General features: G+C 38.8%; 1 protein-coding gene across 1 annotated transcript in view; it reads left to right on the top strand.

Annotated features, from left to right (window-relative positions):
• Positions 1-225: 225 nt before the first annotated feature.
• The window catches only part of LOC139467735 (cadherin-23-like), a 69,078-nt gene continuing 44,758 nt past the window's right edge, over positions 226-24,545 (top strand). The window contains exons 1-12 of the mRNA XM_071249245.1: positions 226-283; positions 1,769-1,837; positions 2,428-2,591; positions 3,893-3,943; positions 4,421-4,510; positions 5,236-5,322; positions 6,162-6,173; positions 7,205-7,321; positions 7,917-8,057; positions 8,408-8,486; positions 8,685-8,812; positions 9,773-9,973. Of these exons, the coding sequence (XP_071105346.1) occupies positions 238-283; positions 1,769-1,837; positions 2,428-2,591; positions 3,893-3,943; positions 4,421-4,510; positions 5,236-5,322; positions 6,162-6,173; positions 7,205-7,321; positions 7,917-8,057; positions 8,408-8,486; positions 8,685-8,812; positions 9,773-9,973 (1,185 nt within the window). The 5' untranslated portion in view covers positions 226-237. The remainder of the gene's footprint in view (positions 284-1,768; positions 1,838-2,427; positions 2,592-3,892; positions 3,944-4,420; positions 4,511-5,235; positions 5,323-6,161; positions 6,174-7,204; positions 7,322-7,916; positions 8,058-8,407; positions 8,487-8,684; positions 8,813-9,772; positions 9,974-24,545) is intronic.

Below are 24,545 nucleotides of genomic sequence, written 5' to 3'. Positions count from 1 at the left end.
CCCCTCATACTTAGAAATCTATGACAGATTCGTTTATGGCTTTATGATTTATATAAATGGCGAACGCATACTATAAAATCCAACTTTGTTAAGCCGAACTTAAATTAATCGTTTGGCCCCAGCTACATTACTCCGCTTGTCTCGAACTTTCAGTGGTCCAAGGAATTCCCTCAGCGAGACTTTATTGCTATGTCATATCTTCTGTCGCCCTTGTTTTGCAGATATACCCTTCAAACCATGAACTTCATCTTGCTGGTCGCAGTGCTATACTGCATACACGAAGGTAGGTTAATCGTCACCTCCAGTCCACTAATATGCAACAAAACTAACTAAACCAAATATTGATGTGTCAAATAATTCTTAGATAACAAACACTATATAACTATTGACACTGATGACCTCCATTAAAAATACTGTAGGAACTGATGACCTCCACTGTATGTACTGTAGACACTGATGACCTCCACTGTACATACTGTAGACACTGATAACCTCAACTGTATATACTGTAGACACTGATGACATCCACCGTATATACTGTAGACATTGATAACCTCAACTGTATATACTGTAGACACTAATGACCTCCAATGTATATACTGTAGACATTGATAACCTCCACTGTATATACTGTAGACACTGATGACCTCCACTGTATATACTGTAGACACCGATGGCCTCCATTGTATATACTATAGACACTGATGACCTTAACTGTATTTACTGCAAGCACTGATGACCTCCACTGTATATACTGTAGACACTGATGACCTCCACTGTATATACTATAGACACTGATGATATCCACTGTATATACTGCAAACACTGATGACCTCCACTGTATATACTGTAGACACTGATGACCTATACTGTATATACTGTAGACACTGATGACTGCCACTGTATATATTGTAGACACTGATGACATCCACTGTATATACTGTAGACACTGCTGACCTCCACTGTATATACTGTAGACACTGATGACCTCCACTGTATATACTGTAGACACTGATGACCTCCACTGTATATACTGTAGACAATGATGACCCCCAATGTATATACTGTAGACATTGATGACATCCACTGTATATACTGTAGACAATGATGACCCCTACTGTATATACTGTAGACACTGCTGACCTCCACTGTATATACTGTAGACACTGATGACATCCACTGTATATACTATAGACACTGATGACATCCACTGTATATACCGTAGACACTGATGACATCCATTGTATATACTGTAGACACTGATGACCTCCACTGTATATACTGTAGACACTGATGACCTCCACTGGATATAGTGTAGACACTGGTGACCTCCACTTTATATAGTGTAGACACTGATGACCTCCACTGTATAAATTGTAGACACTGAAGAACTCCACTGTCTGTACTGTAGACATTGATGACCTCCACTGTATATACTGTAGACACTGATGGCCTCCACTGTATATACTGTAGACACTGGTGACCTCCACTGTATATACTGTAGACTCCGATGACCTCCATTGTATATACTATAGACACTGATGACCCCCACTGTATATACTGTAAACACTGATGACATCCACTGGATATAGTGTAGACACTGGTGACCTCCACTTTATATAGTGTAGACACTGATGGCCTCCACTGTATATACTGTAGACACTGGTGACCTCCACTGTATATACTATAGAAACTGATGTCCACGACTGTACTAACTATTACTGAATGCCTATAACTTGTACTTTGGTGACTTCATCTGTCTTGTCAGGGGAGGCAAATGTTCCACCCATCATCATTGTACAGAGCCTCGTACAGGTGTCGGAAGACACGCCCCCTGGTGAGTATTTCAAGTGCTCAAATTCAGCGCTAAGATCTATAATAGGAGTTGGATACTACAACTAGCAACATCTCAAAAATAGTATAAAAAGTAACCTTGAACAATTAATATTCATTTCATTTCTTATAGTTCTACAATTGTTACCAACGCAAATGTGCAACTATCCCTCTTGATCACAGTGTACATGTAAAGAGTTATGTAAAACTTCCTTGTACGTTTTTCAAAGATTCAATGGTGTCAATGTTTGCTGAGATGTGCTTCGTACGTGGATCTTTTGAAGATTTGCAATTTGTACAATTTGGTTTACCACAATACACACCAACATGTCTTGAAGGGACCAATAAATATCCTGGAAAGTGATTTGTTTTGTTTAGTGCAGTTGATCATGAATTTATCATCAAATGTATGAAGATTCCTGTTTGGTTAGTTCAGCTATATTTTGTTATTAAGGATCAGTCGCATGGGACAGTCACATTGAATAGTCTCAAATTCGTAAACGGATTGGTGATACTTCCAAAACGGGTGTCTTGTATAGATTCCCCACCACAATATACTGATGGTCATATTGTCATTGTGTTTGGTGAACACAGGTTCCGTCCTGTTCAACATAAGCGCCAGTGACGATGACAGGCCGCCTGTGCTGGACATCAGATCGGCTGAAGTCAGTCATATCGTCAGACTGGAGAACATTACAGTCGACGGCAACACTAGGCACGCGTCGGTGCTACTAAACAATCGACTCGACAGAGAAACGGTAAGTCTACATCAGTCGATATCCTTCAAAATAGTCGACAGAGTGCAATTGTAGGCTCATCTATACCCTCACCCTGTTTACCCGGACATATCAGGAACACACAGAACAGCTCGACACAAGATGCTTTTTGATCCATTTTTCACAATGTTTATCACAGTGAATGGATACAAGATTGCCAAAACGGCGTAAAAAAATAATCACCCACTCATTATGTTCACCTACCACACGAGCCGAACTCAAGTACTCTGTCTCAACAAATCTGACGTCGCTTGCAAATCAAAACGCACAGTTCAGCAATGCGATGTTGTGTGTCACAAATGGAACATCGGCGGTTCAATTAGTCAGACTAGTGTATTGCGAAGCTAACAACATTTTTGAAACTATTTATTGATAACAATACCAGTATACCACAAAACGTATAGGTAACAGTAAAAGTTGGCTACAAGCCACTTCCACGTCTAATCTAAAGACCACAAAGAAACATATCCACAGCTTAATCAATTCATAACCAAGGTCTGGCCGGTTCACCAGACCACATCAGTCCCTGAAGAAAACCCTTTGGAAGCATTTACCAAACCGCAGCATGAGTATGTCCGGCCTCAGCCTCCAGTCATTAAAGTTGGAACTCTGCAACCCATTCGTCACCACTCGCCCCTTACCGTAACCTGCAATTCGGCTTGCCCCGGAATAACACGAGTTGGTAACGAAGTGTCTGCAACCCGACCAGGGGCTACACGTTCATTAATGACTGATCCGTTTAAACCCTCCCTTAAATCTGTGATGAAACCAGGGGCTCGGGAAAGGTGAGCGTATCCTGCCCAACAGGAAGCATGAAAAAGCAGAATCATAATTGTTACTTTTTCTGCTTCTGTAGATATGAAGGTCGAAATATAATTTTTGTGTGTATTATTATTGTTCTTTCATTCGAACTGTGTAAGTTCTTTCTTTCTTCCTTAGCTAAGCTTGTACGCCGTCACATGGCCGAAATTGTGAATCAAGCAGGAGCTCTCGCTCGATTCACGAGTATATATGATGGACGATCTTAATCTTGTCGTAATGTCTTATATTATTAATTATACACGGGGTAGTGCTTGGTATGTGATAAAATCACAAAATATGAAAGCTCACAGACCTACCTCATGTTGGAGTGACACTGCTCCCTTCCAAGCATCTCTGTGTGAGGCCCATTTCTGGTGTCCCCCGCCGTGATAGTGCTGGAATATTGCTAAAAGCGACGTAAAACCATACTCACGTCCACCTCTCTCTTGTTTGGTGAATTATATCATGAACATCTTTTGCAGGATGGTTCCACAAAGGCTCTTACATTCTTTGCCTCGGACGGCATATATGAGGTAATATAGTTTTTTTAACCTCGGATTAATCGAAAGAAATATTAATGCAGACATTCGACAACGAACTCACACATACTACACACATACCTTTATCAGTTTTACTGCTGCTTTAACAATTTTTACGCGTGATAGTGGGTTTCAACAAAGTGGCTTAATATGACTACAATACTTTTCAAAACTGTGGTAACCAAACGTTTAAATAGCTCTTTCTTAATCTGAAAAATTGACAAAAACTACACAGCATGCAGAAAGATTTCCGTGTGTATTCATATACTTGTTTCAGATAAATTGAAAATGATGTTCGTTACTCTGTTACCTCCACTGTATATATGGACTCTCTATACTGACTCTCTCTACTGACTCTCTATGCTGACTCTCTCTACTGACCCTCTCTACTGACTCTCTATTCTGACTCTCTATACTGACTCTCTCTACTGACTCTCTATACTGACTCTCTATAATGATATGTCTGTGCAGGTGTCCGCGAGGGTCACCCTCATCATCGTGGACGTGAACGACGAGAAACCGGTGTTCACCCAGACCGGCTACAGGGTCACCGTGATGGAGGTAGGAGACTGGGACCCAACTGAATAGAATATTGGTACACTTGATGAAAGTTCAGGTTAAACATGATTACACAATCACCAGGTGCCATCACCTTTATCGTGGTAATATTGACATCATTGGAAGTGAAAGTTAACAGCTCCTTCACGAACATCTGGTGTCATCACCTTTATCGTTGTAATATTGACACCATTGGAAGTGAAAGTTAACAGCTCCTTCACGAACACCTGGTGTCATCACCTTTGTCGTGGTAATATTGACACCATTGGAAGTGAAGTTAAACATCCCCTTCACGAACAGCTGGTGTTATCGCCGTTATATTGCATGATTGGATGTGCAGGTTAGGCATCATGTTCATAATATACCTGGTGTCATCTCCGTTATACTGGTATGATTGGAAGAGCAGGTTAAACATCCTTTACATGATTATATACCTTGTGTCATATCCGTTATAGATGTACCATATTTATGCAGGTTGGTTAAACACCATCTCCTCCAACACCTTTCTGTACTTTTACATAGTAATTTACTCTTTGTGTGGATTCATTGGCGTCAGGATTTTGATGGAGTGGTGGCGAGAGACTGTTATTTGACCCTCATTCTAGAATGGTTGATACCTATAACACGTCGATATAAGATGAATTATTGCCCATGCGGCTTTACTCCCTCGCGTTAACAGGATTTTTACATCATTTCAACCTTCATGTGACCTCTTTGTTTGTTTCAAGTCTGCTAAAGTAAATTCAACAACTACAACAGTTACAGCACAGGACCCTGATTCGGGAATTGGAGGTCATGTGTACTATGGTTTGAAGGTAGGTGCTGACCGATAGTAGATATGTTTGTAACAAAAGTGTACCGATACTGTTCGAGGTCTACCAAGCAGATTTATCGGCAAATACACCTTCATCTTCGTTGTGAGATATCCGAGGCTCAAGCAAGTTTCAAAAATGAAAAAGTTGGTGTATTGTATAGTTATGAAATAACGAACTGACACCCGACTCGGAGCGAGTTAACATTCTGTTACATTACTATTAATGTGTATCAAAAGCACAGAAACCGACATAAACTATTCACAAAAAGACGTTTTTTCTCATGTTCTGCAACTATCTGCGGATGTCCTCCGTCATCAATACAACGCCCTAACTCATTCTATCGGTTGAGTGAGTGAGTGAGTTGGGTTTAACGCCTCCTTTAACAGTATTCCAGTTATAACACGGCGTGTCAGCTTAATGTAGGAGAAAAGCCCGTTTACCACTTTAGTGAAACCCACGAGCATGGTGCTGACAAACCTAGAAACATAATCGGGGCGCTTCGAACCCACAATATAGGTTTCTGGCGTGCACAAGTGACACAGAGAATTGCGGCGCCTTAGACGACTGGGCGATCAGTGCCCCCATCTAAATTAAGAGTTTAATTAAACTATTTATTTGAGCTGTCTCATATGCAGTGATCAATGATCAGAGAAAATTGTATCAAATCATTTGACACTTTAATTTCAACTTTTGCCAAGCTTCACCTTTTTAATATGTCTCAAAGTATGTTTACAGTGTTTGGACAAATAAGGTGTCTCATATATCTATCCATGGTGACGTTTCTTTTGCGGTCAGTATATATGCTTTACTCTGAATGAAATGATCTCTCTTTTTTCTAGGCCAAGGGCCAGGTGAGTGAACAGGGTCTGTTTTATTAAAAAAATATCTTTTACATAACTTTATCAGTAACAAGTTCCCTATATTCAGATGTTACACAATGTACCTGCTACTATGTACACGTTGACGTGGATGGAGGGTAACATGAATTGACCTTTGCAACCATGCTGGCATTTGGACAGGTGCATTTCTCTTTGATAATTAGTGATACGTCCCTACTATGAAGTGAACAGTGTAATCTACTACTACTACTACTACTACTACTACTACTACTACTACTACTACTACTACTACTACTACTACTACTACTACTATTACTACTTATAATGTTTAATATAAACTGTCATGAGTAATTAATCAGTTTATCGGGTGTGACCCTGTTGCTTACTCCGAAAGCCCTTTCCCTCCTCCTTCCAACTTCTATGCACAGATTATGTTTCATAATGCGAGCCGCTGCTGATAACGTCTATGATGTGTTTTCATTTCTACGTATGAGAAAACAAATTCCGAAAATGATTATTTTGTTCGTTGTTATTCCAATTTCGTAAAGAACGGAGAATCCACATTTTATGTTTCTGGTAAAACGAAGAGGATTAAGGAAATATATGATGCATGTTTCCCGCGGCATATTAGACCTATAACTTTTCCATACCACTCAATTCGCTATGGCTGAAATATTGCCGATGTGACTATAAATCTAAACTCACTCACTCACTCAATTCGATGTTATATGTATCAATGTCCTACGAATATTATTGATTCTGACAGATATTGTTGACAGAAGTTGACAGATATCTTCAGCAGCAGGTGTTGCATAAAGCATAGAACACTTGTTATATGAGCCCCAAGGTGTGTTTGTGTTAATGATATTCACTAAACTATTATGATATAAAATATTAACCTTATTTCTTATGAAATACTAGCTACAAATTCGGAAATTTAAATACGTTTCTTAAATGCAGCATAAAGCTTTGTCGTTTAGTGATCTCTTTGCTTTTATAGAAAACAACACATAAGAGTACAATAAAAATGATACTGATTTCAGAACGCCGATGACTATAAATACACATTCTATGTGGATCCAAGGCATGGCCATATTATCCAGAATGAAAGTCTGGACTACGAGAAAAGGACTTTCTATCAATACGATGTCCAGGCATGGGTAAATAGTGATTTGCTTTTTCTTTAAATCGAAGAACATTCATGACATAAAAAATGTTCCCACCTTGGAGAGTCGATTACGTTTAATTATCATTTTTCTTGCCTGTTGTGTCGCGTGGCCTGCGATAGTGCATCGTTATTTATTTTGCTTTCAGGTTTAAACTTTAGTTAACCAAAAAGAAAGTAAACGGAAAATTAGTGTTATGGTTGAGTGCTTTCGCAATTATTCACGAAGCAGATGTACTTTTCTCCCTAGTTTTTGATGTACAGTTTCTACTCAGAAAAAGTACTTATGACGAAATACTTCTTCTAACGAATCCGCAATGAAGCCGATCCGTGAAGATCCGGGGTGGAATATGTCTTCAGCAACCCATGCTTGCCATAAAAGGCGACTATGGGTGGTCAGGCTCGCTGACTTGGTTGATAAACGTCATCGTATCCCAATTGCGTAGATCGATGCCCATGATATCAATCACTGGATTGCTTGGTCCAGACTCGATTATTTACAGACCGCCGTCATATAGCTGGAATATTGCCGAGTTCGGCGTTAAACAACAAACAAACAAATAACTCTCACTTGTACTACGTGTCTTCAGGACGCCAACCCAGATGAATCTCTTGGTGAGAACCATGCTGATCCAGTCGACTTCTTCGTCACAGTCCAAGATGTCCAAGACACTTCTCCCGTCTTTACGAACCTGCCGTACATACGACAAGTTTATGAGAACGCCACACTCGTAAGTATTTATTTCCTCAGATGACGATATTTATATGAAATAGAAACATGATGACAACAGTCAACACGTTGCTTGTCGTACAACATCAAATATGGTAAATGTATGTTTTAATGGGGAATATCAGTTTCATGCGAAGGGGACAGAACATAAAGTATCAAGATACAGGTACATGATATGTTTGTAGTTGATAGTATTATAGCGAATGCCCATACGTATATGCAGGTATCAGGGTATTCAATATCTACAATACATTAATCAGTGTATTGCCGAGAACAAAAATTATGAATGTGTTTACTTTGGGCAGAGAGCAGAATTATGTAGTGATAGTACGTTCTTTACTTGTATTACAGGGCACTTCTGTTCTGCTTGTACAAGCCTTTGACGGGGACATAGGCGTCCCGAATGATCTCAATTACTGGATTGTAGATGGTCAGTAACTTGTTCTCCTCTTTATGCTCTGGTAATTGAAGTCTGACATGTACGCTTTGAGGTATTCATATTCCATTAGTTGCGTCAGGCTGTGTAGACTGTATCAGACTGTGTAGACTAACTGTATCAGACTGTGTAGGTATATGGCGTTTGTGCAAATTTCACACAAGTGCAGATTTGTGTTGTATATTATTTCAGACAACGCCGCCTACACCGACAACCTCACCATGAACAATGAAAGCGGCCTCATCGAAACGGCACAACCACTTGACACTGACTCTGACGATATGAAACAGAAGGGTGGAGTCTTATCATTCCAAGTTAATGTAAGATTCCACACAATGTTATATGACAAATGATATAACAATGAACTAGTACCATATCAGATATTCTACCATGAATTTGGAAAATACACGGTTCTGATTGGTCAACCAGAATTTCAATTTCAAATCACAATGACCTCCACAGATTAGAACAGCTGACGGCCGCATTACTCGTGGGAGCGCAAAGGGCACTTCTTTGTTAATCATTGACGGGAGGTTTGAGTTGAATAATGGTATGTATGATTATAGGTTACAAAGTGCAGATCTGATCTGTGGTTACAACAATATTCAGTGTATGTGTGGCTATATATTTTGGACAGGGGACAACACAGGTATCTACTAAGAGAATGTAGCTTCAGGAACCACACAGAGACAGCTTGTAATTTGGCACTTTTGGTTGCTCTTTCAGTTCCAAATTCAGTTCAGTCCCAGGCAACATCAGAACATGGCACCCCGGCAAGGTTCCGATTAATTCAATTCAACGCTGTTAAATAACCAGGCGATCTAGCTCTCCAGTGAAACACAATATGCTACTTTGAAACACGTGTAACGTGATCCACGACGTTACTGCATTGATGCTTATTCACTATTCCTAGGTTGATAAGTTCCCATTGATACAGCTATATACATCACGTACCTGCATATGTACATACATGATACACAGATGGTTGGCGTTATAGCTTGACATAGATGTATAATCTATATTTAGAATCTAAATCTTGTACCCTTTGGTAAACTGAATAAATATGTCTGAACAAACTTACGGAAATTAATTACACCTTTACACGTATCTCTTTATGAAAAAGATGATTATTTAGTATAAATACCAATATAGCTTGTGTGGGTTCAGAGATTTTTTTATAATAACGATTGGGCATCCTTGTATCACATCTTCTTTCATGGAGAGACTTTTGAAACAGAAGTACGTGTAATCACATGTGTAGAGTGAGTGTTATGCTGCAGGCGTCAGAGATCGTCACTGACAACCAGACCCAAGGAGGAGACGCCAGTACCGTCACTCACGTCACCGTCACCATCCTTGACGTCAACGACAACTGCCCAAAGTTCTCCTCCAGCATCATTAACGCTACTGTTCTAGAAAACACCCCTGTTGGAGTCCCCCTCAGCATAGAAGGCGTCATAGAGGTGAAGGACATTGACATGGTGAGTGGACCACAAGCTCGGAGTGAATGAGTGGGTGTGGGAAAAGGACGCCGGAGGGGGCTATGCTGGCGACGCCAAAGACGCGCTCAGGAGATTCAAAGTAGTGGAATTTGCGTCTTGTTAGAGACGAAAAGACATGTTACGAATTCCCGCCAAAGCATGAAATGATGGCTTGGTGTGAATGGATACTGTTCAATGATTCAATGATTTATTGTTAGATCTGATTACATTAACTATTTCCAGACCGTGGATAACAATGTGTTCGAGCTGTCTGTAGAGCAGAACGGATCACCATATATGGACTTCGACACAATCCCGGGAAGAGGTGAACCGGTGTCCAGAACAAACGTCACGCTACGTGTGAACAACACACAGGTCCTGGACTATGAACAACATGACAACATCAGCTTCCAGGTAGCATACAACAACATGATGTAACAGATAATATACCACAGCATGGTGTTACAGATAATATACCACAGCATGATGTTACAGATAATATACCACAGCATGATGTTACAGATAATATAACACAGCGTGATGTTACATATAATATACCACAGCATGATGTTACATATAATATACCACAGCATGATTGTACAGATAATATACCACAGCATGATTGTACAGATAATATACCACAGCATGATGTTACAGATAATATATCACAGCATGATGTTACAGATAATATACCACAGCATGATGTTACAGATAATATACCACAGCATGATGTTACAGATAATATACCACAGCATGATGTTACATATAATATACCACAGCATGATGTTACAGATAATATACCACAGCATGATGTTACAGATAATATACCACAGCATGATGTTACATATAATATACCACAGCATGATGTTACATATAATATACCACAGCATGATGTTACAGATAATATACCACAGCATGATGTTACAGATAATATACCACAACATGATGTTACAGATAATATATCATAGCACCAGGTACCATGTAACATACCACAGCATGATGTTATATGTATTATACAACAGCACGATGTTACTTATAATATATTATATCACAGCATGATGTTACAGATAATATACCACAGGATCATGTTACAGATAATATATCATAGCACCAGGTACCATGTAACATACCACAGCGTGATGTTACATGTAATATACCGCAGCACCAGCTTCAAGGTAATAGAGCACAGCATGATGTTACAGATAACATACCACAGCTTCCGGTTCAAAGTAACATACAACATCATTATATCATATACCACAGCATCAGGATGCAGGTAACATACCACACAACATGGTGTTACATATAATAAACAACAGCATCAGGCTCCAGGTAACACAGCACAGCATGATGTTACATGTAATATACCACGTCAGACTCCAGGTAACATAGCACAGCATCAAGGCTGAGGTAAGATAGCATCATTCTATATTTGGTTCAAAATAAGCTACGATCAAGTTCCATATTTCGTGTCAAAAGTTTACCCCCAAATTCCGTAAATTGATTGCAGATTTGATGCTATGTTATATTGCAAGTGATAATATTAGAAGGAACTACTCTAAATCGTAGTTATAACTCTGTTAATTAAACTAATTATATTTGTAAATATAAATAAAAACAAAAAATATAGATATAATTATTATCTTAAAATTAGGATTATCTGTCTGATCCGTGTCTTTTTTTTATAAACAATAAACCTTCAATGACCTATAAAATCGCCGAAACAGATTCTACTCGGGGTAAAAGGCAAAATAGTTGTGAAAAAATATGTGAATCAGTGATGACACCAGGTGTTCGCTGAAAAGGTAAGCATATCCTCCTGCACCGGTAGCAGCGCCACTCACACAATTTGCATTAAAAGCAAGTAAGCATAAAAAGCTGTATCCCTATCATACGATAGCGACCTGTAACCAACGAGTCTTGGACAGAAACTCCGATCCAGTGACATGACAGCGCATTTATGTATCTTGTTTACTTATCTTGTTGACCCAATAACGGAAGGTTATTATTGAATTACGTCTGCTGGTAATGATTCAAGTCTACCGTAACACAATCACGACATATGCTGTAAAGCAAGTTGATGTCAATACAGATTGTGGCGAGAGAAAGCAGGACCCAGGAGAGGCGGTCGAGCACCGTGGACGTCCTCGTGCACATCATCGACACGAACGACAACTCCCCGGTGTTCAACGACACCTACAACTTCAACATCTCTGAGGACGCCTCTCTGGGGAAGATAGTTGGGGATGTGACTGCAACCGACTCCGACAGTGGAGACTTTGGCAAAGTCTTCTATCTGATGGAAGATGAGAACGCTGATTTCAACGTTTCCAAAGCGGGGGTACGTAGCACATTATGATGGTATCTCGTTTGTAGAATGATATTACTGTAGGTACACTGTAGGTCTATTCTGTAACTGTTAAAATAAGTATATTCTTTCCAAAATATGCTATTATTTACCGACTTTCTTATGATATTTTAGGTCCACAAAGCGATCGTAGCACTACGATTGTCATTAGTCTATGTTAAAGTATCACATGAAGACTGGGCTTCCCACATTGTTCATATCCTACTGCTCTTAATACTCAAGGTCCATGCTGAGGCTTACCAACATTATTTTCATGAATGCACAATGCTTTATAGAAGTGAAAGGCAACAAATGCTATGTTTGGGATCACACTTTCTTAACAAGTACATATTCTAGTACTTTTTGTTGGTTGAGTCCCGTCTGGGATTCGTACACACACTCTCAGAGTTAGGTACCTGATCGTTAGCACACAAATTAAGTGATCTATACTATCAGTTGTCGGAAACTTTCAGTTTCACTTTATGGAAGCCTCGGTGCTTGATTGGGTTAGATCGCTGACCTTGTGTGCTGGTGATTAGATGCCTCATTTTTGGAGTGTGGTTCGAATATAGGAAGAAACTAGAATTTGTACATTTTAAGAAAGCGTGATACCGAATTAAATAATTGTAACAGTGTTCTTGTGTCTCAGGGTGTTATAACCGTTGCAACTCAACTAAGTCGGGAAAAAAGGTCGTCGTACTCGTTGTTGGTGATGGCGTACGACAACGAAGATGATGTTAACGGACGACGTTCCGGACAGACACGGGTAGAAATACGCCTGAACGACGTTAACGGTAACCATCTAAAGTTTGAGCTCAAATCTGTGGCAATTCTAATTCTTGAGGACGTAGACAACGGCACTATCGTCACTACCGTGTCTGCAACGGACACCGACAAATATCTATTTTCAGAGGTTCAGGACAGTTTGTCAAAAATGAAAGTTCACTGAGAAAACAATATGTGAAATGCTACACTTCCTCATTGATAACATCTATGTAAAATATTGGGATAAGATATTTAGGAAAAAAGTAGGCATCCCCATGGGCATCAACTGTGTCCCCCTTCTTGCTGATCTGTTTCTTCATTCTTACGGAATTTCTGCTCGAATTGACAAATCAAAACAAGGGAATCTTGCCAAGATGTTTAACCGCTCAATAACCATCAAATAGCCAAGTCCCTTCCACTGAAATACCTACCTGAACCAGAAATAAAAGTGAGAAGTGAAACCACGTTATCTGTTTCACATTTATATCTATGCATAAGTACATGACAAGAGGAATGACTCCAACTTTCCAGTAGTCAACTTTCCCTCAACATCAATGGGTATTCCAGCCTCCTATGACTCTTGCTCAAAAGTTGTTGTTTTTATTAAGGCTCCAACATTCAAGGCCTCAGCAAAGCTTTAAGGACGATTTATGGTAGACATGTGGAGGATACTTCCAAATTTAATGTATCAGTGACAAATGTCCAATGCAGTTCCCGTGTTTTTCCGTGTAAAACAAAATGACTTGCCTTTGCATGTGTTTGTGACGGCTACCACGGGTAAGGCAGGATACGCTCGCATTTCGAGAACACCTGCATTTTGAAAGTTGAAAATGACATGCCCATGTATGCTGATTACAAGCGTCGTGAGACATCTCTGCATTCTTATTTCTTCATGAAGATTGACAAGGATAATGAACTATTTGGAGCCTTACACATTACTGCCTAAAAGTTCATTCCCCTAACACGCGTTGAGAACGCGTGTAACACGCATGTGACACGGGTGCTCAACTGGTTGCACACGGGATGAGCACCCGTTGGACACGGGTGTGCAACGGGTGTGCAGCGCGTGTGCAACCCGTTGCACACGCGTGTGCCACGCGTGTAACACGGGACCGGGTTCCAGTTGAAGTTGACAAATTTATCAAATGAATATTGAGACAAAACAAAACAGTGAGATGTGAAATTTGAGTTAATGAGCGGCCATTGAGCTGTGTTCATCAGACCGTAAATACAAGGTCGGCCCGTCTTAAATAGTGTTCGGTTGCTAGACTTTTATGGCATGAACAATTCCACTAGGGTCCAGTCTAGCCATTGTGGCTAGCCGACAGTAGAACAGTAGTGAATTTAGATGCGAGTTTATACCTAGGGGAACCCCCGTGTTGACACGATTGTCGCGGGTTGGTAAATGTTCGCCATTAATAAAATGATTGTTTGTGGATTGCGAACATATTCATTTGCCCACACGAGTCATTCCACTTGATTGCAAATATAACGTTTTTCGTTCGCCAAATTTATGCTATAGACAGTACAATTATGATATAGCCGTCACCACTACTAATGTCTCATTATTTCACGTAGGAATATGTCCCATTTCCCCACACCCCACTTTCTGTTTTGTATTTTGAAAGAATAAATAAAAGAAGGTTTTGTGATGGACTCTTTTATACTAATCATAAGAGGATGTTGTAAATGAATATGAACAGCCATGCTGTCTGACTGTTGATAGAGAAGAAGAAAGAAGAAAAATGGTTTATTTAAGTGTCCAGCGGTGTATACATAAAATTACATCAATTTGTACAGGAAATAAAATATATTAAAAGATATACATCGCCCGGCCAACGTGGGCCTATTAGACACTAATGTTCTTAAAAGCACTGCAAGTGCTAAAATAGTTATAGTGGACAGTGATGAATTTATTAATGGTGCACAAAATAAGTGATAAAAGTATAATACTCGTACATTTATAACAAGCATTGCTATACAATGACATGTTTTATAAAATATTCAGGGGCATACAATACTAGAATTGGTTTATGACACGTTGTTATATAACCTACTTTTGTACATTGATTTAATTAGTGCAGCCACAGAATAGGATAAATTATCGCACTTCATAAGGAATGTGGTTTGATCTATAGGGGTCATGAGACAAAAATTTGGGCAAAGAGACGAGGCGTAACCCCAAACATATTCTCGTTGATCTGCATAAAGATTACACGTTGTTAAGAAATGAACCTCGTCTTCGATACTGTTTGTATTACAGTGTTTACAAATACGATTATGTAAGGGAATTTTTGGTTTCAAGAAACGACCGAGTTTAATTTCCAGAGGGAGGGTGCCACATCTAAATTTAGCAAATATACTACGATGTTCTCTGTTGGCTAAATTAATGACATATTTGGAGGTACTTAAAGACGTTTTAAACAGTCGATATGTTCTTAACTTAATACCATTTGTTAATCCTCTGTCATCCCAGAGCTGTTCCAACCATAATTCCTTATCCTTATTGATGAGTATATTTCTAGCATGGTCGAAGTCACAAGATAATAGATTAGTTATAACAGAAGTAACTGATTTCACATCGAATAATTTCTTAACTGAATTATCCCATGACTTACGAAATTTAGATGACCATCTTTGCACTATATGCATTAGCCTGTTTTCATCTGCCAAACTCAGCCTTTTCCAGAAACGTACTATCTCAATTTTTTGCTTTGTATAGTTAGATGACCAGCCCATTTCCCCTCTTACTGCCAAATTAGGTGTTTTGTTGCCTACTCCCAAGAAAAAGCGGCAAGCTCTATTTTGGATAGCGTTAATACAACTAAATTCTTTGGTGCCCCAAATAGCTGAACCATATGATAAAATTGGTTGAACTAGGTTATTGTATAAAGTAGTGAATACATCATAATCCATGCCGCCCACCGCTTTAAACTTACTGATAATTACCCCAAGTGCCCTACTGGCTGATTTAGATATTTCTTTTGCTGTATAATTCATATCTAAGTTTTCATGTAACCAAAGCCCGAGATACTTATATGAATGAACAATTTCTATATTTTCCGCCCCACAAGTAAAGTGATAGGATGACTTAACAGAGGATATGTTACGATAATGAACAATTTTTGTTTTTTTGCTATTTATTTGAAGGCGCCATTTCTTGCACCAATTGCCGACACAGGTTAACATTGATTGTAATGACTTTTCATCGGGTGCTAAAAAAGCGATATCGTCGGCATACAATAAAATACTGATTATAGAATTATCAACCTTTATTCCGCATTTCAGATCATTAATTTCTTTAACTAAATCATTAATAAAAACAGAAAAGAGCATAGGCGACAGAACACAACCTTGTTTTACACCGCTAAATACAGCGAAGCTCTCAGTCATTTTACCATTTATAAAAACCCGAGAGCTATTATTTTCATATAGCGATTTAACTGATCGTAAGAACTTTCCGTTTATTCCCAATCTATGTAATTTATACCACAGACAGTCGCGGTTCACACGATCAAAGGCTTTCATGGCGTCGATATAACAGACGTAAGTTGGGAGTTTAACAGATTTACGGTTTTTGATAATGGAGAATAAAGTATAAATGTGTTCCGTTGTACTTCTTTTACTGCGGAAGCCGTTTTACTCTTCTGCCAAAATATCATTAAATTCCAACCATCTAGAAAAACGAGTATTTAAAATATCCGCGTATAACTTACATGGTATTGATATTAAAGAAATTCCGCGGTACCCTAATGGGTCAGGTGGGTCGGTATCCAAATATTAGGGCAAACGTTGTTATTAAAACAATATGAGAATATGCGCAATAATACATCAATACAGTAGTTATTTTTTAATGCCTCGGCAGGTATAAAATCTAACCCAGCAGCCTTACCACATTTAGCACGATTAATTGCATGGAGGACCTCCTCGCGTGTTATAGATGCATCTAAAGAGCCTGTGTCCACAGTGCTGGTACAAGTAACGGAATCAGAAGATACACACTCCACTACGTGATGGAAGTGGTTATCATCGAACTGATCATATATGTCGCCATTGTATAATTCACAATAATCAGATTTCCACTTATCCAAGACTTTGCCCTTATCAGAGACAACCGTCCCATTTTCCACAACTTCCCAGGGAATAGAAGTACTCCTATCATTAACTATTCCGATTTTCCCGATAGCCTTCCAAAATTCCCTTTACTTACTTACTTACTTATATTGGAGATTTAACGTGCGCTTTCCGACTGCAAGCGTATGTCGCACACGGGCCCGGCCAGGCCATTTAATGTGTTTCCAAAAAGGGGAAAAGTGAGTTTGTGCAACCCAGGAGGGGGCTTTAGGGGTTACTTATATAGTAATTTTGAAATTTTGAGATTTGGAAAGAATGCCAAGAGTGGGTGGGGGACGAACTAAGGGAGCTGTGTGTGTTGGGTGGTTATCAAATAAGGTATTTTTGGTTTTAATATTTTATTTGGGGTTTAAATGCGACTATTTAGTCCTGTTTTTATTAAGTATATGCCTAAGGCTTTGAATTTTTCTAATTTATTTTGTGGGTTTAGGATTGATTCTAGTGTAAGTCCGGTTTTAAGATTTAGGGTGGTCTGTAGTGTTGTTCGGTGTGTTTGGTAGTGTGTGCAGTGAATGAGTACGTGTTCTGGTGTTTCTTGTTGTTTGCAATGTGGGCAGTTTCCTGTTGTGTGTAGTTTAGCTATTTTACGGTGATTATTTAGTTTGGTGTGGCCTGTTTGTAGTTTGGTAATTATTCTGTCGATTTGTTTGGATGGGTGTAGTATTTTGGGTTTATTTAAGGGTTTTTTGAGTACTTTCCTGATTTGGCTATTTGAGTTTTGGTATATATTTTGCCATTTTTTGTTAATTTTTTGTTTAGTGACACTTTTGATTTCTGATTTTGAGCTGGGTAAGTTTAAGCTTATTTCTGGGAGTTTAAGGGATAATTTTGCTGCTTTATCTGCCTTTTCATTTCCAAAGATTCCTACGTGGGCGGGGATCCAAATGAACTCTATTTGTTTACCTACCTTAGTTAAGTTGTTTGAGCTATTGAGTATTTGATTTATTAGTTTGGGGCGGTTTTTAGTGTTTTTATTTTTGAGGGCTTGTAGTCCACTGAGAGAGTCGGTTTGGATGAGGATTTTTTGGTGTTTTTTAGATTGCTGATTGTGTAGTGCTGAGGCCATGCCCATTAGTTCGGCCGTGAATATGGATTGGTTGTTTGGGAGTCGGTAAGATTGTGTGTCTTTGGTTGGTTGTGCGATGTGGACTCCGAAACCTGTGTGTTTTGAGATCGGATCTGAGGATCCGTCTGTGTATATGTGACACCAATTTGGCCAATGTTCATGTATGTATGCTAGTGTGGTGGTTTTAGCGATGTTAGGATCGGTCTGTTTATTTAGTGTATCGGCTAGTGTTGTGTCTATTTTTGGTATTTTAAGTTTTGGAGTGAAGATATTGGATGATTGATTGTTTTGTTTAAGATTATTTATTTTGTGTTCGTTTAGGTAATTGGTTATTCTTTGGGAAATTGGAGTAAGTAGTGGATGTTTCCGGGCTAGGGCTTGGTTTCTAGGGCTAATATTTTGTTTTATTAAGTTTTCGATTAGTGGGTTTGATTGGGACGCGGCCCAGAAGTTTAGGGTAAGTTGTTCCCTACGTAGTTTAAGTGGCATTTCTCCTGTTAAGGCCTGGAGTGAGGTGGAAGAGGTGCCATGTTGAGTTCGTGTGATTAGTTTTAGGGCCTGATACTGGATTGAGTCTAGTTTTTTAATGAGAGAGTTGTTTAAGGTGTCGTAAATGGCACTGCCATAGTCTAGTTTGGACCTAATTAGTGATATATAGAGTGAGAGGAGGGTGTTTTTAGAGGCCCCCCAGTTGGAGCCGGTTAGGCATCTTAACGTGTTTAGGTCTTTGCTGCATCTGGTTACAAGGTTTTTAATGTGAGCATCCCAGGTGAGATGTTCATCGAAGATTAATCCTAAGAATTTGGTTTGTTTTTGGAATTTGATTGGTTTGTTGTTTAGTTGGAGGTTTAGGGTGGCGGGTTGCATATTTTTGTGTTTAAATACTATTCCTGTGGTTTTTTCTGAGTTTAGGGAGAAGCCCCATTTGTCAGCCCATTTTTGTATTTTATTTAGAGATTTTTGTAGTAAGTTTTGGGCCATTTTAATGCTTTTAGTGCGGATCCAGAGGGCTCCATCATCCGCGAATTTTGATGTGTTTACTTTGGGGGATAGTCCCTCGAATAAATCGTTAATCATAATATTGAAGAGTGTTGGGCTTAGGATGCTGCCCTGGGGAGTGCCATTTTCTAGGGGACATTGGTCCGATAGCGTTTGGTCTATGCCCACGGTGATTTTGCGGTTTGTTAGGAAACTTTGGATGTAGTTAATTATTTGACCTTTAAGTCCTATTTTTTGTAGTTTTTGTATTAGTCCGTTATGCCAAACCATGTCGAATGCTTTGGAGAAGTCTAGAAAGATGCCTGTAGTATATTGTTTGTTAAGTTGGCCTGTTTTAATGTCCTGCTCTAGTCGGGCGAGGTTATCTAAGGTTGAGCGTCCAGGAGTGAAACCGCTTTGGTCTGGATTTATTATGTTGTTTTGTTCTAAGTAGTGTTGTAACCTGTTTTTGGCCATTGATTCCATTACTTTGCATAAGTTAGAAGTTAGGGAGATTGGTCTGTATGAATTAGCCTGGTCAGCTGGTTTATTGGGTTTGGGGATTGGTATGACCAGGGCTTGTTTCCAAGGTGATGGGACCTGTCCGTTTAGATATATGAGGTTATAGAGTTTCAGAAGAGTTTGGAGTAGTTTGGGTGGTAGTTGTTTAATTATCTGGTATGAAGTAAGGTCTAAGCCTGGGGCTGTGCCCTTTTTCCTATTTTGTAGGACGTGGAGTAGTTCTTCCATTGTGAAATGGAGATTAATTTCTAGGTTATTATCTTTTGGCTCTTTGGTAAATTTGGTTTCTGCTTTTAGTTGTTCCTGGAATTTTTGGTTGAAGTTGCTATTGCTACTGACGGCCGAGAAGTGATTTGCTAGGTTATTAGCTTTTTCAGTGGGGTTTGTTGAATTGTTTACGTTGGGAGTTTTTTTATGACGTTTAATGCCCCTAATGGCGTGGATTTTGCGCCAAACTGTTCTGGCGTCTGTATGATGGTTAATTTCTTCGCAAAATTTTTTCCAGTCTCTTGTTTTAGCTGTTTTAACTAAGCTTTGTACTTAAGCTTTGTTCCCTGGAATCCTTATCCTTATATTTATTAAGAAGTGTTTGTTGTTGTTGTTGTCTCTGGTAAGATCTTCACAATCACCGGGTGTGACCATGTAGACAGAATCTCGTTAGGGTTTTTGATTTTTACATTTGCCCAATGACCATAGTGAGTATTGCTGGGGATACCAAACGTAACAGTTTATTATTAGAGATTGTGAGTACCTATACCACGTGGATAGGATATCTTTAGGATTTTAATCCTTCTTTGAGAGGCATTTAGAAGTTGGAGTACTACGTTAGGATAAGATTTATGGGTGACTTTAATCCTTTCTTTCTCTGTGGGTAATCCTTTCACGTTGATTGGAGGAAGTCACTCAACCAGGTCATGACAGGTCGTGAGTTTACTCACTAACTACTGTGAGCGTTTTTGGCATGACATCTTTTCTTGCATAAACATAGAAACGATGCTCACTCACTGTTAATCTGCTGTAGTTTGCTGGCAAAGTGGGAATAGACCTCAGTGTCAAAGACGATCAAACTTAGTTCGAATCCTTGTTTATATGTGACATCTCCCAAAAGGTGGACATTTTCATAAACTTGGCAAGTGATGATAAATTTTTATATTAATGTTATTATAGTTTATGAAATTGTTAATAAAACTTTAATAAAATTGTGCTTCACTCTCACGAAAAATATATTGTCTGTGAGTAAATTTATATGTCACGTTACATCGGCATTTTTCAGTGATATTGGGACTACATGAAACATGCCTGGTTTTACATTTCTGATACAGGTGCTTGACTGACTGATTAGTCATGATCAATTAGATATGTTTAAATCAGTCAAGTTTGCAACAATAGATGAATAAGTTGATACATTTGTACCGCAGTTACCGATTAACAACTTAAGAGATAGAGACGGGGAGGAGATATATAAGCAAACCTATGGTCCTGTTGAGACAGTTGTGGTTTAAACATATTTTTATTTCTAAAGAAATCTGGATCGGTAAACAAGCAAAACTTGCTTATGTAATTACCTCTCCAGGTAATAACTTTACAACAGCTGGTTATATATCAGATTATATGTAAAATAGTGCTAAACATAAACATACTAAATGCACAAATGAAATATATGAAGCCAATACAAGTGGTGTCTGTGAAATAAGATATAGCAGTTTTCCATTACTACATGCATAAAATTAAGCTACTCGAATCTTTTGCTTTTGACAATGAAATCGTGTTGAGACAGTTGACAGTTAGAACGTTGGATTAAATGACAGTAACTAATTTGAACATTCCCCAATAATATCATAAAATACATCATAACTCATAACAGTCTGAGAGACAGCTTCCAGGGACAACCGCTTTTGACAGTTTAAAAATAAACTCACCTTAAGGTGCTTCACAAGTCAAAACTGACCTCCCTGAATATGTTTTTTAGGTTTGACATCAACTATGCTTGTGGATTTCAGAGATAGACATGATTTGTTAGCTTGATGTTATTACAATAAGCGAAAATGTCTTAAAAGTCCACAGTTTGTTTAATAGTACAAAAAGTGTGTTATAGATCTTTCAACGTTTTCTTTTATTGAACATAATATTTGCACTATATTGCTGTAAGCTGTAAATAATCAAGCCTCCCCATGTACGTAACTTACATATATTTATGTGTGACCAGAACAGCAAATAAAGTTCTGGTAGATAGGTACCTCGGAGATTTAACGTGCGCTTTCCGACTTAAGCCTATCTCGCACACGTGGAAGCACTTATAGTATTAGGGTAAAAAAAGCGTAAAGATTAAATAAAGAAGTGCAAACCCCCCCCCCCCCCCCCCCAAAAAAAAAAAAAAAAATAAATAAAAAAAATAAAAAAAATAAGTTTACAGCCTATTCTAATAAAGTTAAGGGGTTTGGGGTTTGGCTGGGTGGGAGTGGGTGATAAAAGAATATTCAATAATATGGAAAAGTTTGGGCGGGGGGGGGGGGGGGGGGGGGGGGGGGGGGCAAGTGTGGGAAGGCACGGCGTCGGCTGGCGAGCGTGTGTGGCTAGAAGTCTAGCGGCGGTATCCTTGTAGTAGTCTCGTGGTCAGCTTCTCATCCTGTGGGTCGGGATTCTGGTAGAGACTCTTGGCAAGGAGGGCGGCGGTATTGGCGACGAAGTGGTTTGAGGTCGGTACGCGACTACTCTGGAAGAAGTGGTACAAGTTTGTGTAGTTTGTGATGTCGTACTCGATGTCCTGTCCCCCCTGTATTGGCTTCGTGTATTTCATTTGTGCATTTTGTATGTTTATGTTCTGCACTCTTATATATATATCCAGCTGTTGTTAAGTTGTTACCTGAAGAGGTATTACATAAGAAAGTTTTGCTTATTTACCGATCCAGATTTCTTTTGAAATAAAAATACGTTTAAGCCAACACAGCTAACCCTAAAACACATGATTGTAAACTATTCAAAAAGAGGCACTAATCTCTGGCTTCCTCATTTGGTATCGGACTCAAACTCAAACTCATTCATTCTTAGAATAACATGACATACAATTTTTATTATGAACATTTTAACAAAAATAATAAAAAAAGGATACGTGGATACTAATACAATTTACCAATTGTATTGCACACATTGTTAAGGAATTTAGATAGGCCTTTTAGATTTCTTACACTGTTAGTGGTCATAATTTTCTTAAATGTTTGGAAACTTAAGATATTGCTTATTTAAGAGTTCATATCGCCGTTGGTGAAAAGCTTCACATCGGAATAAATAATGCAATTCATCTCCCACAGCGATAGAATCACAGAGTGGACACTGGCTGTCTTCCCTGGGAATGTTCAGCCATCGACCAGTTTCAACTGGTAATCCTTGGTTAGAAAGTTCTGACTTTTAGTATTGGGAGAAATACTGATTTTGAGAGCAGTAGATATTTCTCAAATGAAGGTTGATTCTTAAGGTAATACGGCCTTTGGATTTCCGCTTGGGCTTACTAGCTGCCGTGAGTCAATTTTCTCGTTAACGCAACCGAGCGTGACAAGAGACTGGGCTACCAGTCTGCAAGGACAGCTAAATAAACTTACGCATTTTTGAAAACTGATCGGTTACCCGTGATCTATGAAGATTTCGACAAAAGGCGCATGATAATTAATTTCTTCAGCCTAAACAAACAGACAAATAACGGCGAAAGCTCATCGGAAGTCGTTATTTGGAAATACAACTGATGGTTACAGTTTAATAATAACCTGTCTGTTTAACGTTATGTTTGATTCCGCTTATTTTCCGATTTCCTGGTCGACTGGCCAAATTGTACCAATACACAAGAAAGGGGATACTAATACACCCGATAACTACCGAGGGATTACAGTATTAAGTATTTTTAGCAAGTTATGTATTTCTGTTCTAAATAAAAGGTTCAAGTCTTGGTGTGATGCCTATGATAAAATTGTGGAGTCGCAAGCAGGATTTCGTTGTGGCTATTCCACAATTGATAATATGTTTATTTTACAGTCAGGTATACAGCGTTATCTGGGGAAGAAGCGAGGTAAACTATATGCTTTATTTGTAGACTTCTCCAAAGCGTTCGACTCTATAAACAGATCAAAACTATGGATAGTTTTGAATAAAAGTGGTGTGTCACCTAAAATGTTTAAATGTATACAATCCATATATACGACTGTACGTTCCTGTGTAAAGTTTAACAATAGCTTCTCAGATGTATTCGATTGTGACTTGGGTGTCCGTCAAGACTGTGTACTGAACCCGTTTTTGTTTTCATTGTTTATCAATGATCTAGCTGTTGAAATTGAGGCTAACTGTGAACCCGGAATCCAGCTCCATCCAGACATAATTCTACTATTCCTGCTACTCTTTGCTGATGATGTAATTCTTATATCAGATACTGTATATGGCCTCCAAAAACGCATCGATGTACTCGAACACTTTTGCCATAATTATTTCCTAAAGGTAAATCTTGATAAGTCGAAAATAGTAGTTTTTAAGAATGGTGGTGTACTTTCTAGATCTGAGAAATGGTATTTCAGTGGTTGTCAGTTGGAATGTGTATCATCGTACAAATATTTGGGAGTTGTATTTTCAAAGAATTTATCATGGTCGAAACATACAATGCTGCATTACAGGCTAAACGGGTATTGTTTTCGGTTCTAAAATCCCTTTCATCACTTAAACCTATTCCACTGAAACTATTTTTTAAAATATTCGATACTAAAATTGCTCCAATTATGTTA

The sequence above is a fragment of the Haliotis cracherodii genome, unplaced genomic scaffold (assembly GCF_022045235.1).
Source record: "Haliotis cracherodii isolate W230 unplaced genomic scaffold, xgHalCrac1.p SCAF_2, whole genome shotgun sequence".
Lineage (NCBI taxonomy): Eukaryota > Metazoa > Mollusca > Gastropoda > Lepetellida > Haliotidae > Haliotis > Haliotis cracherodii.
The sequence above is the reverse complement of the archived record's forward strand: the minus strand, read 5'-3'. Positions and strand labels throughout refer to the sequence as shown.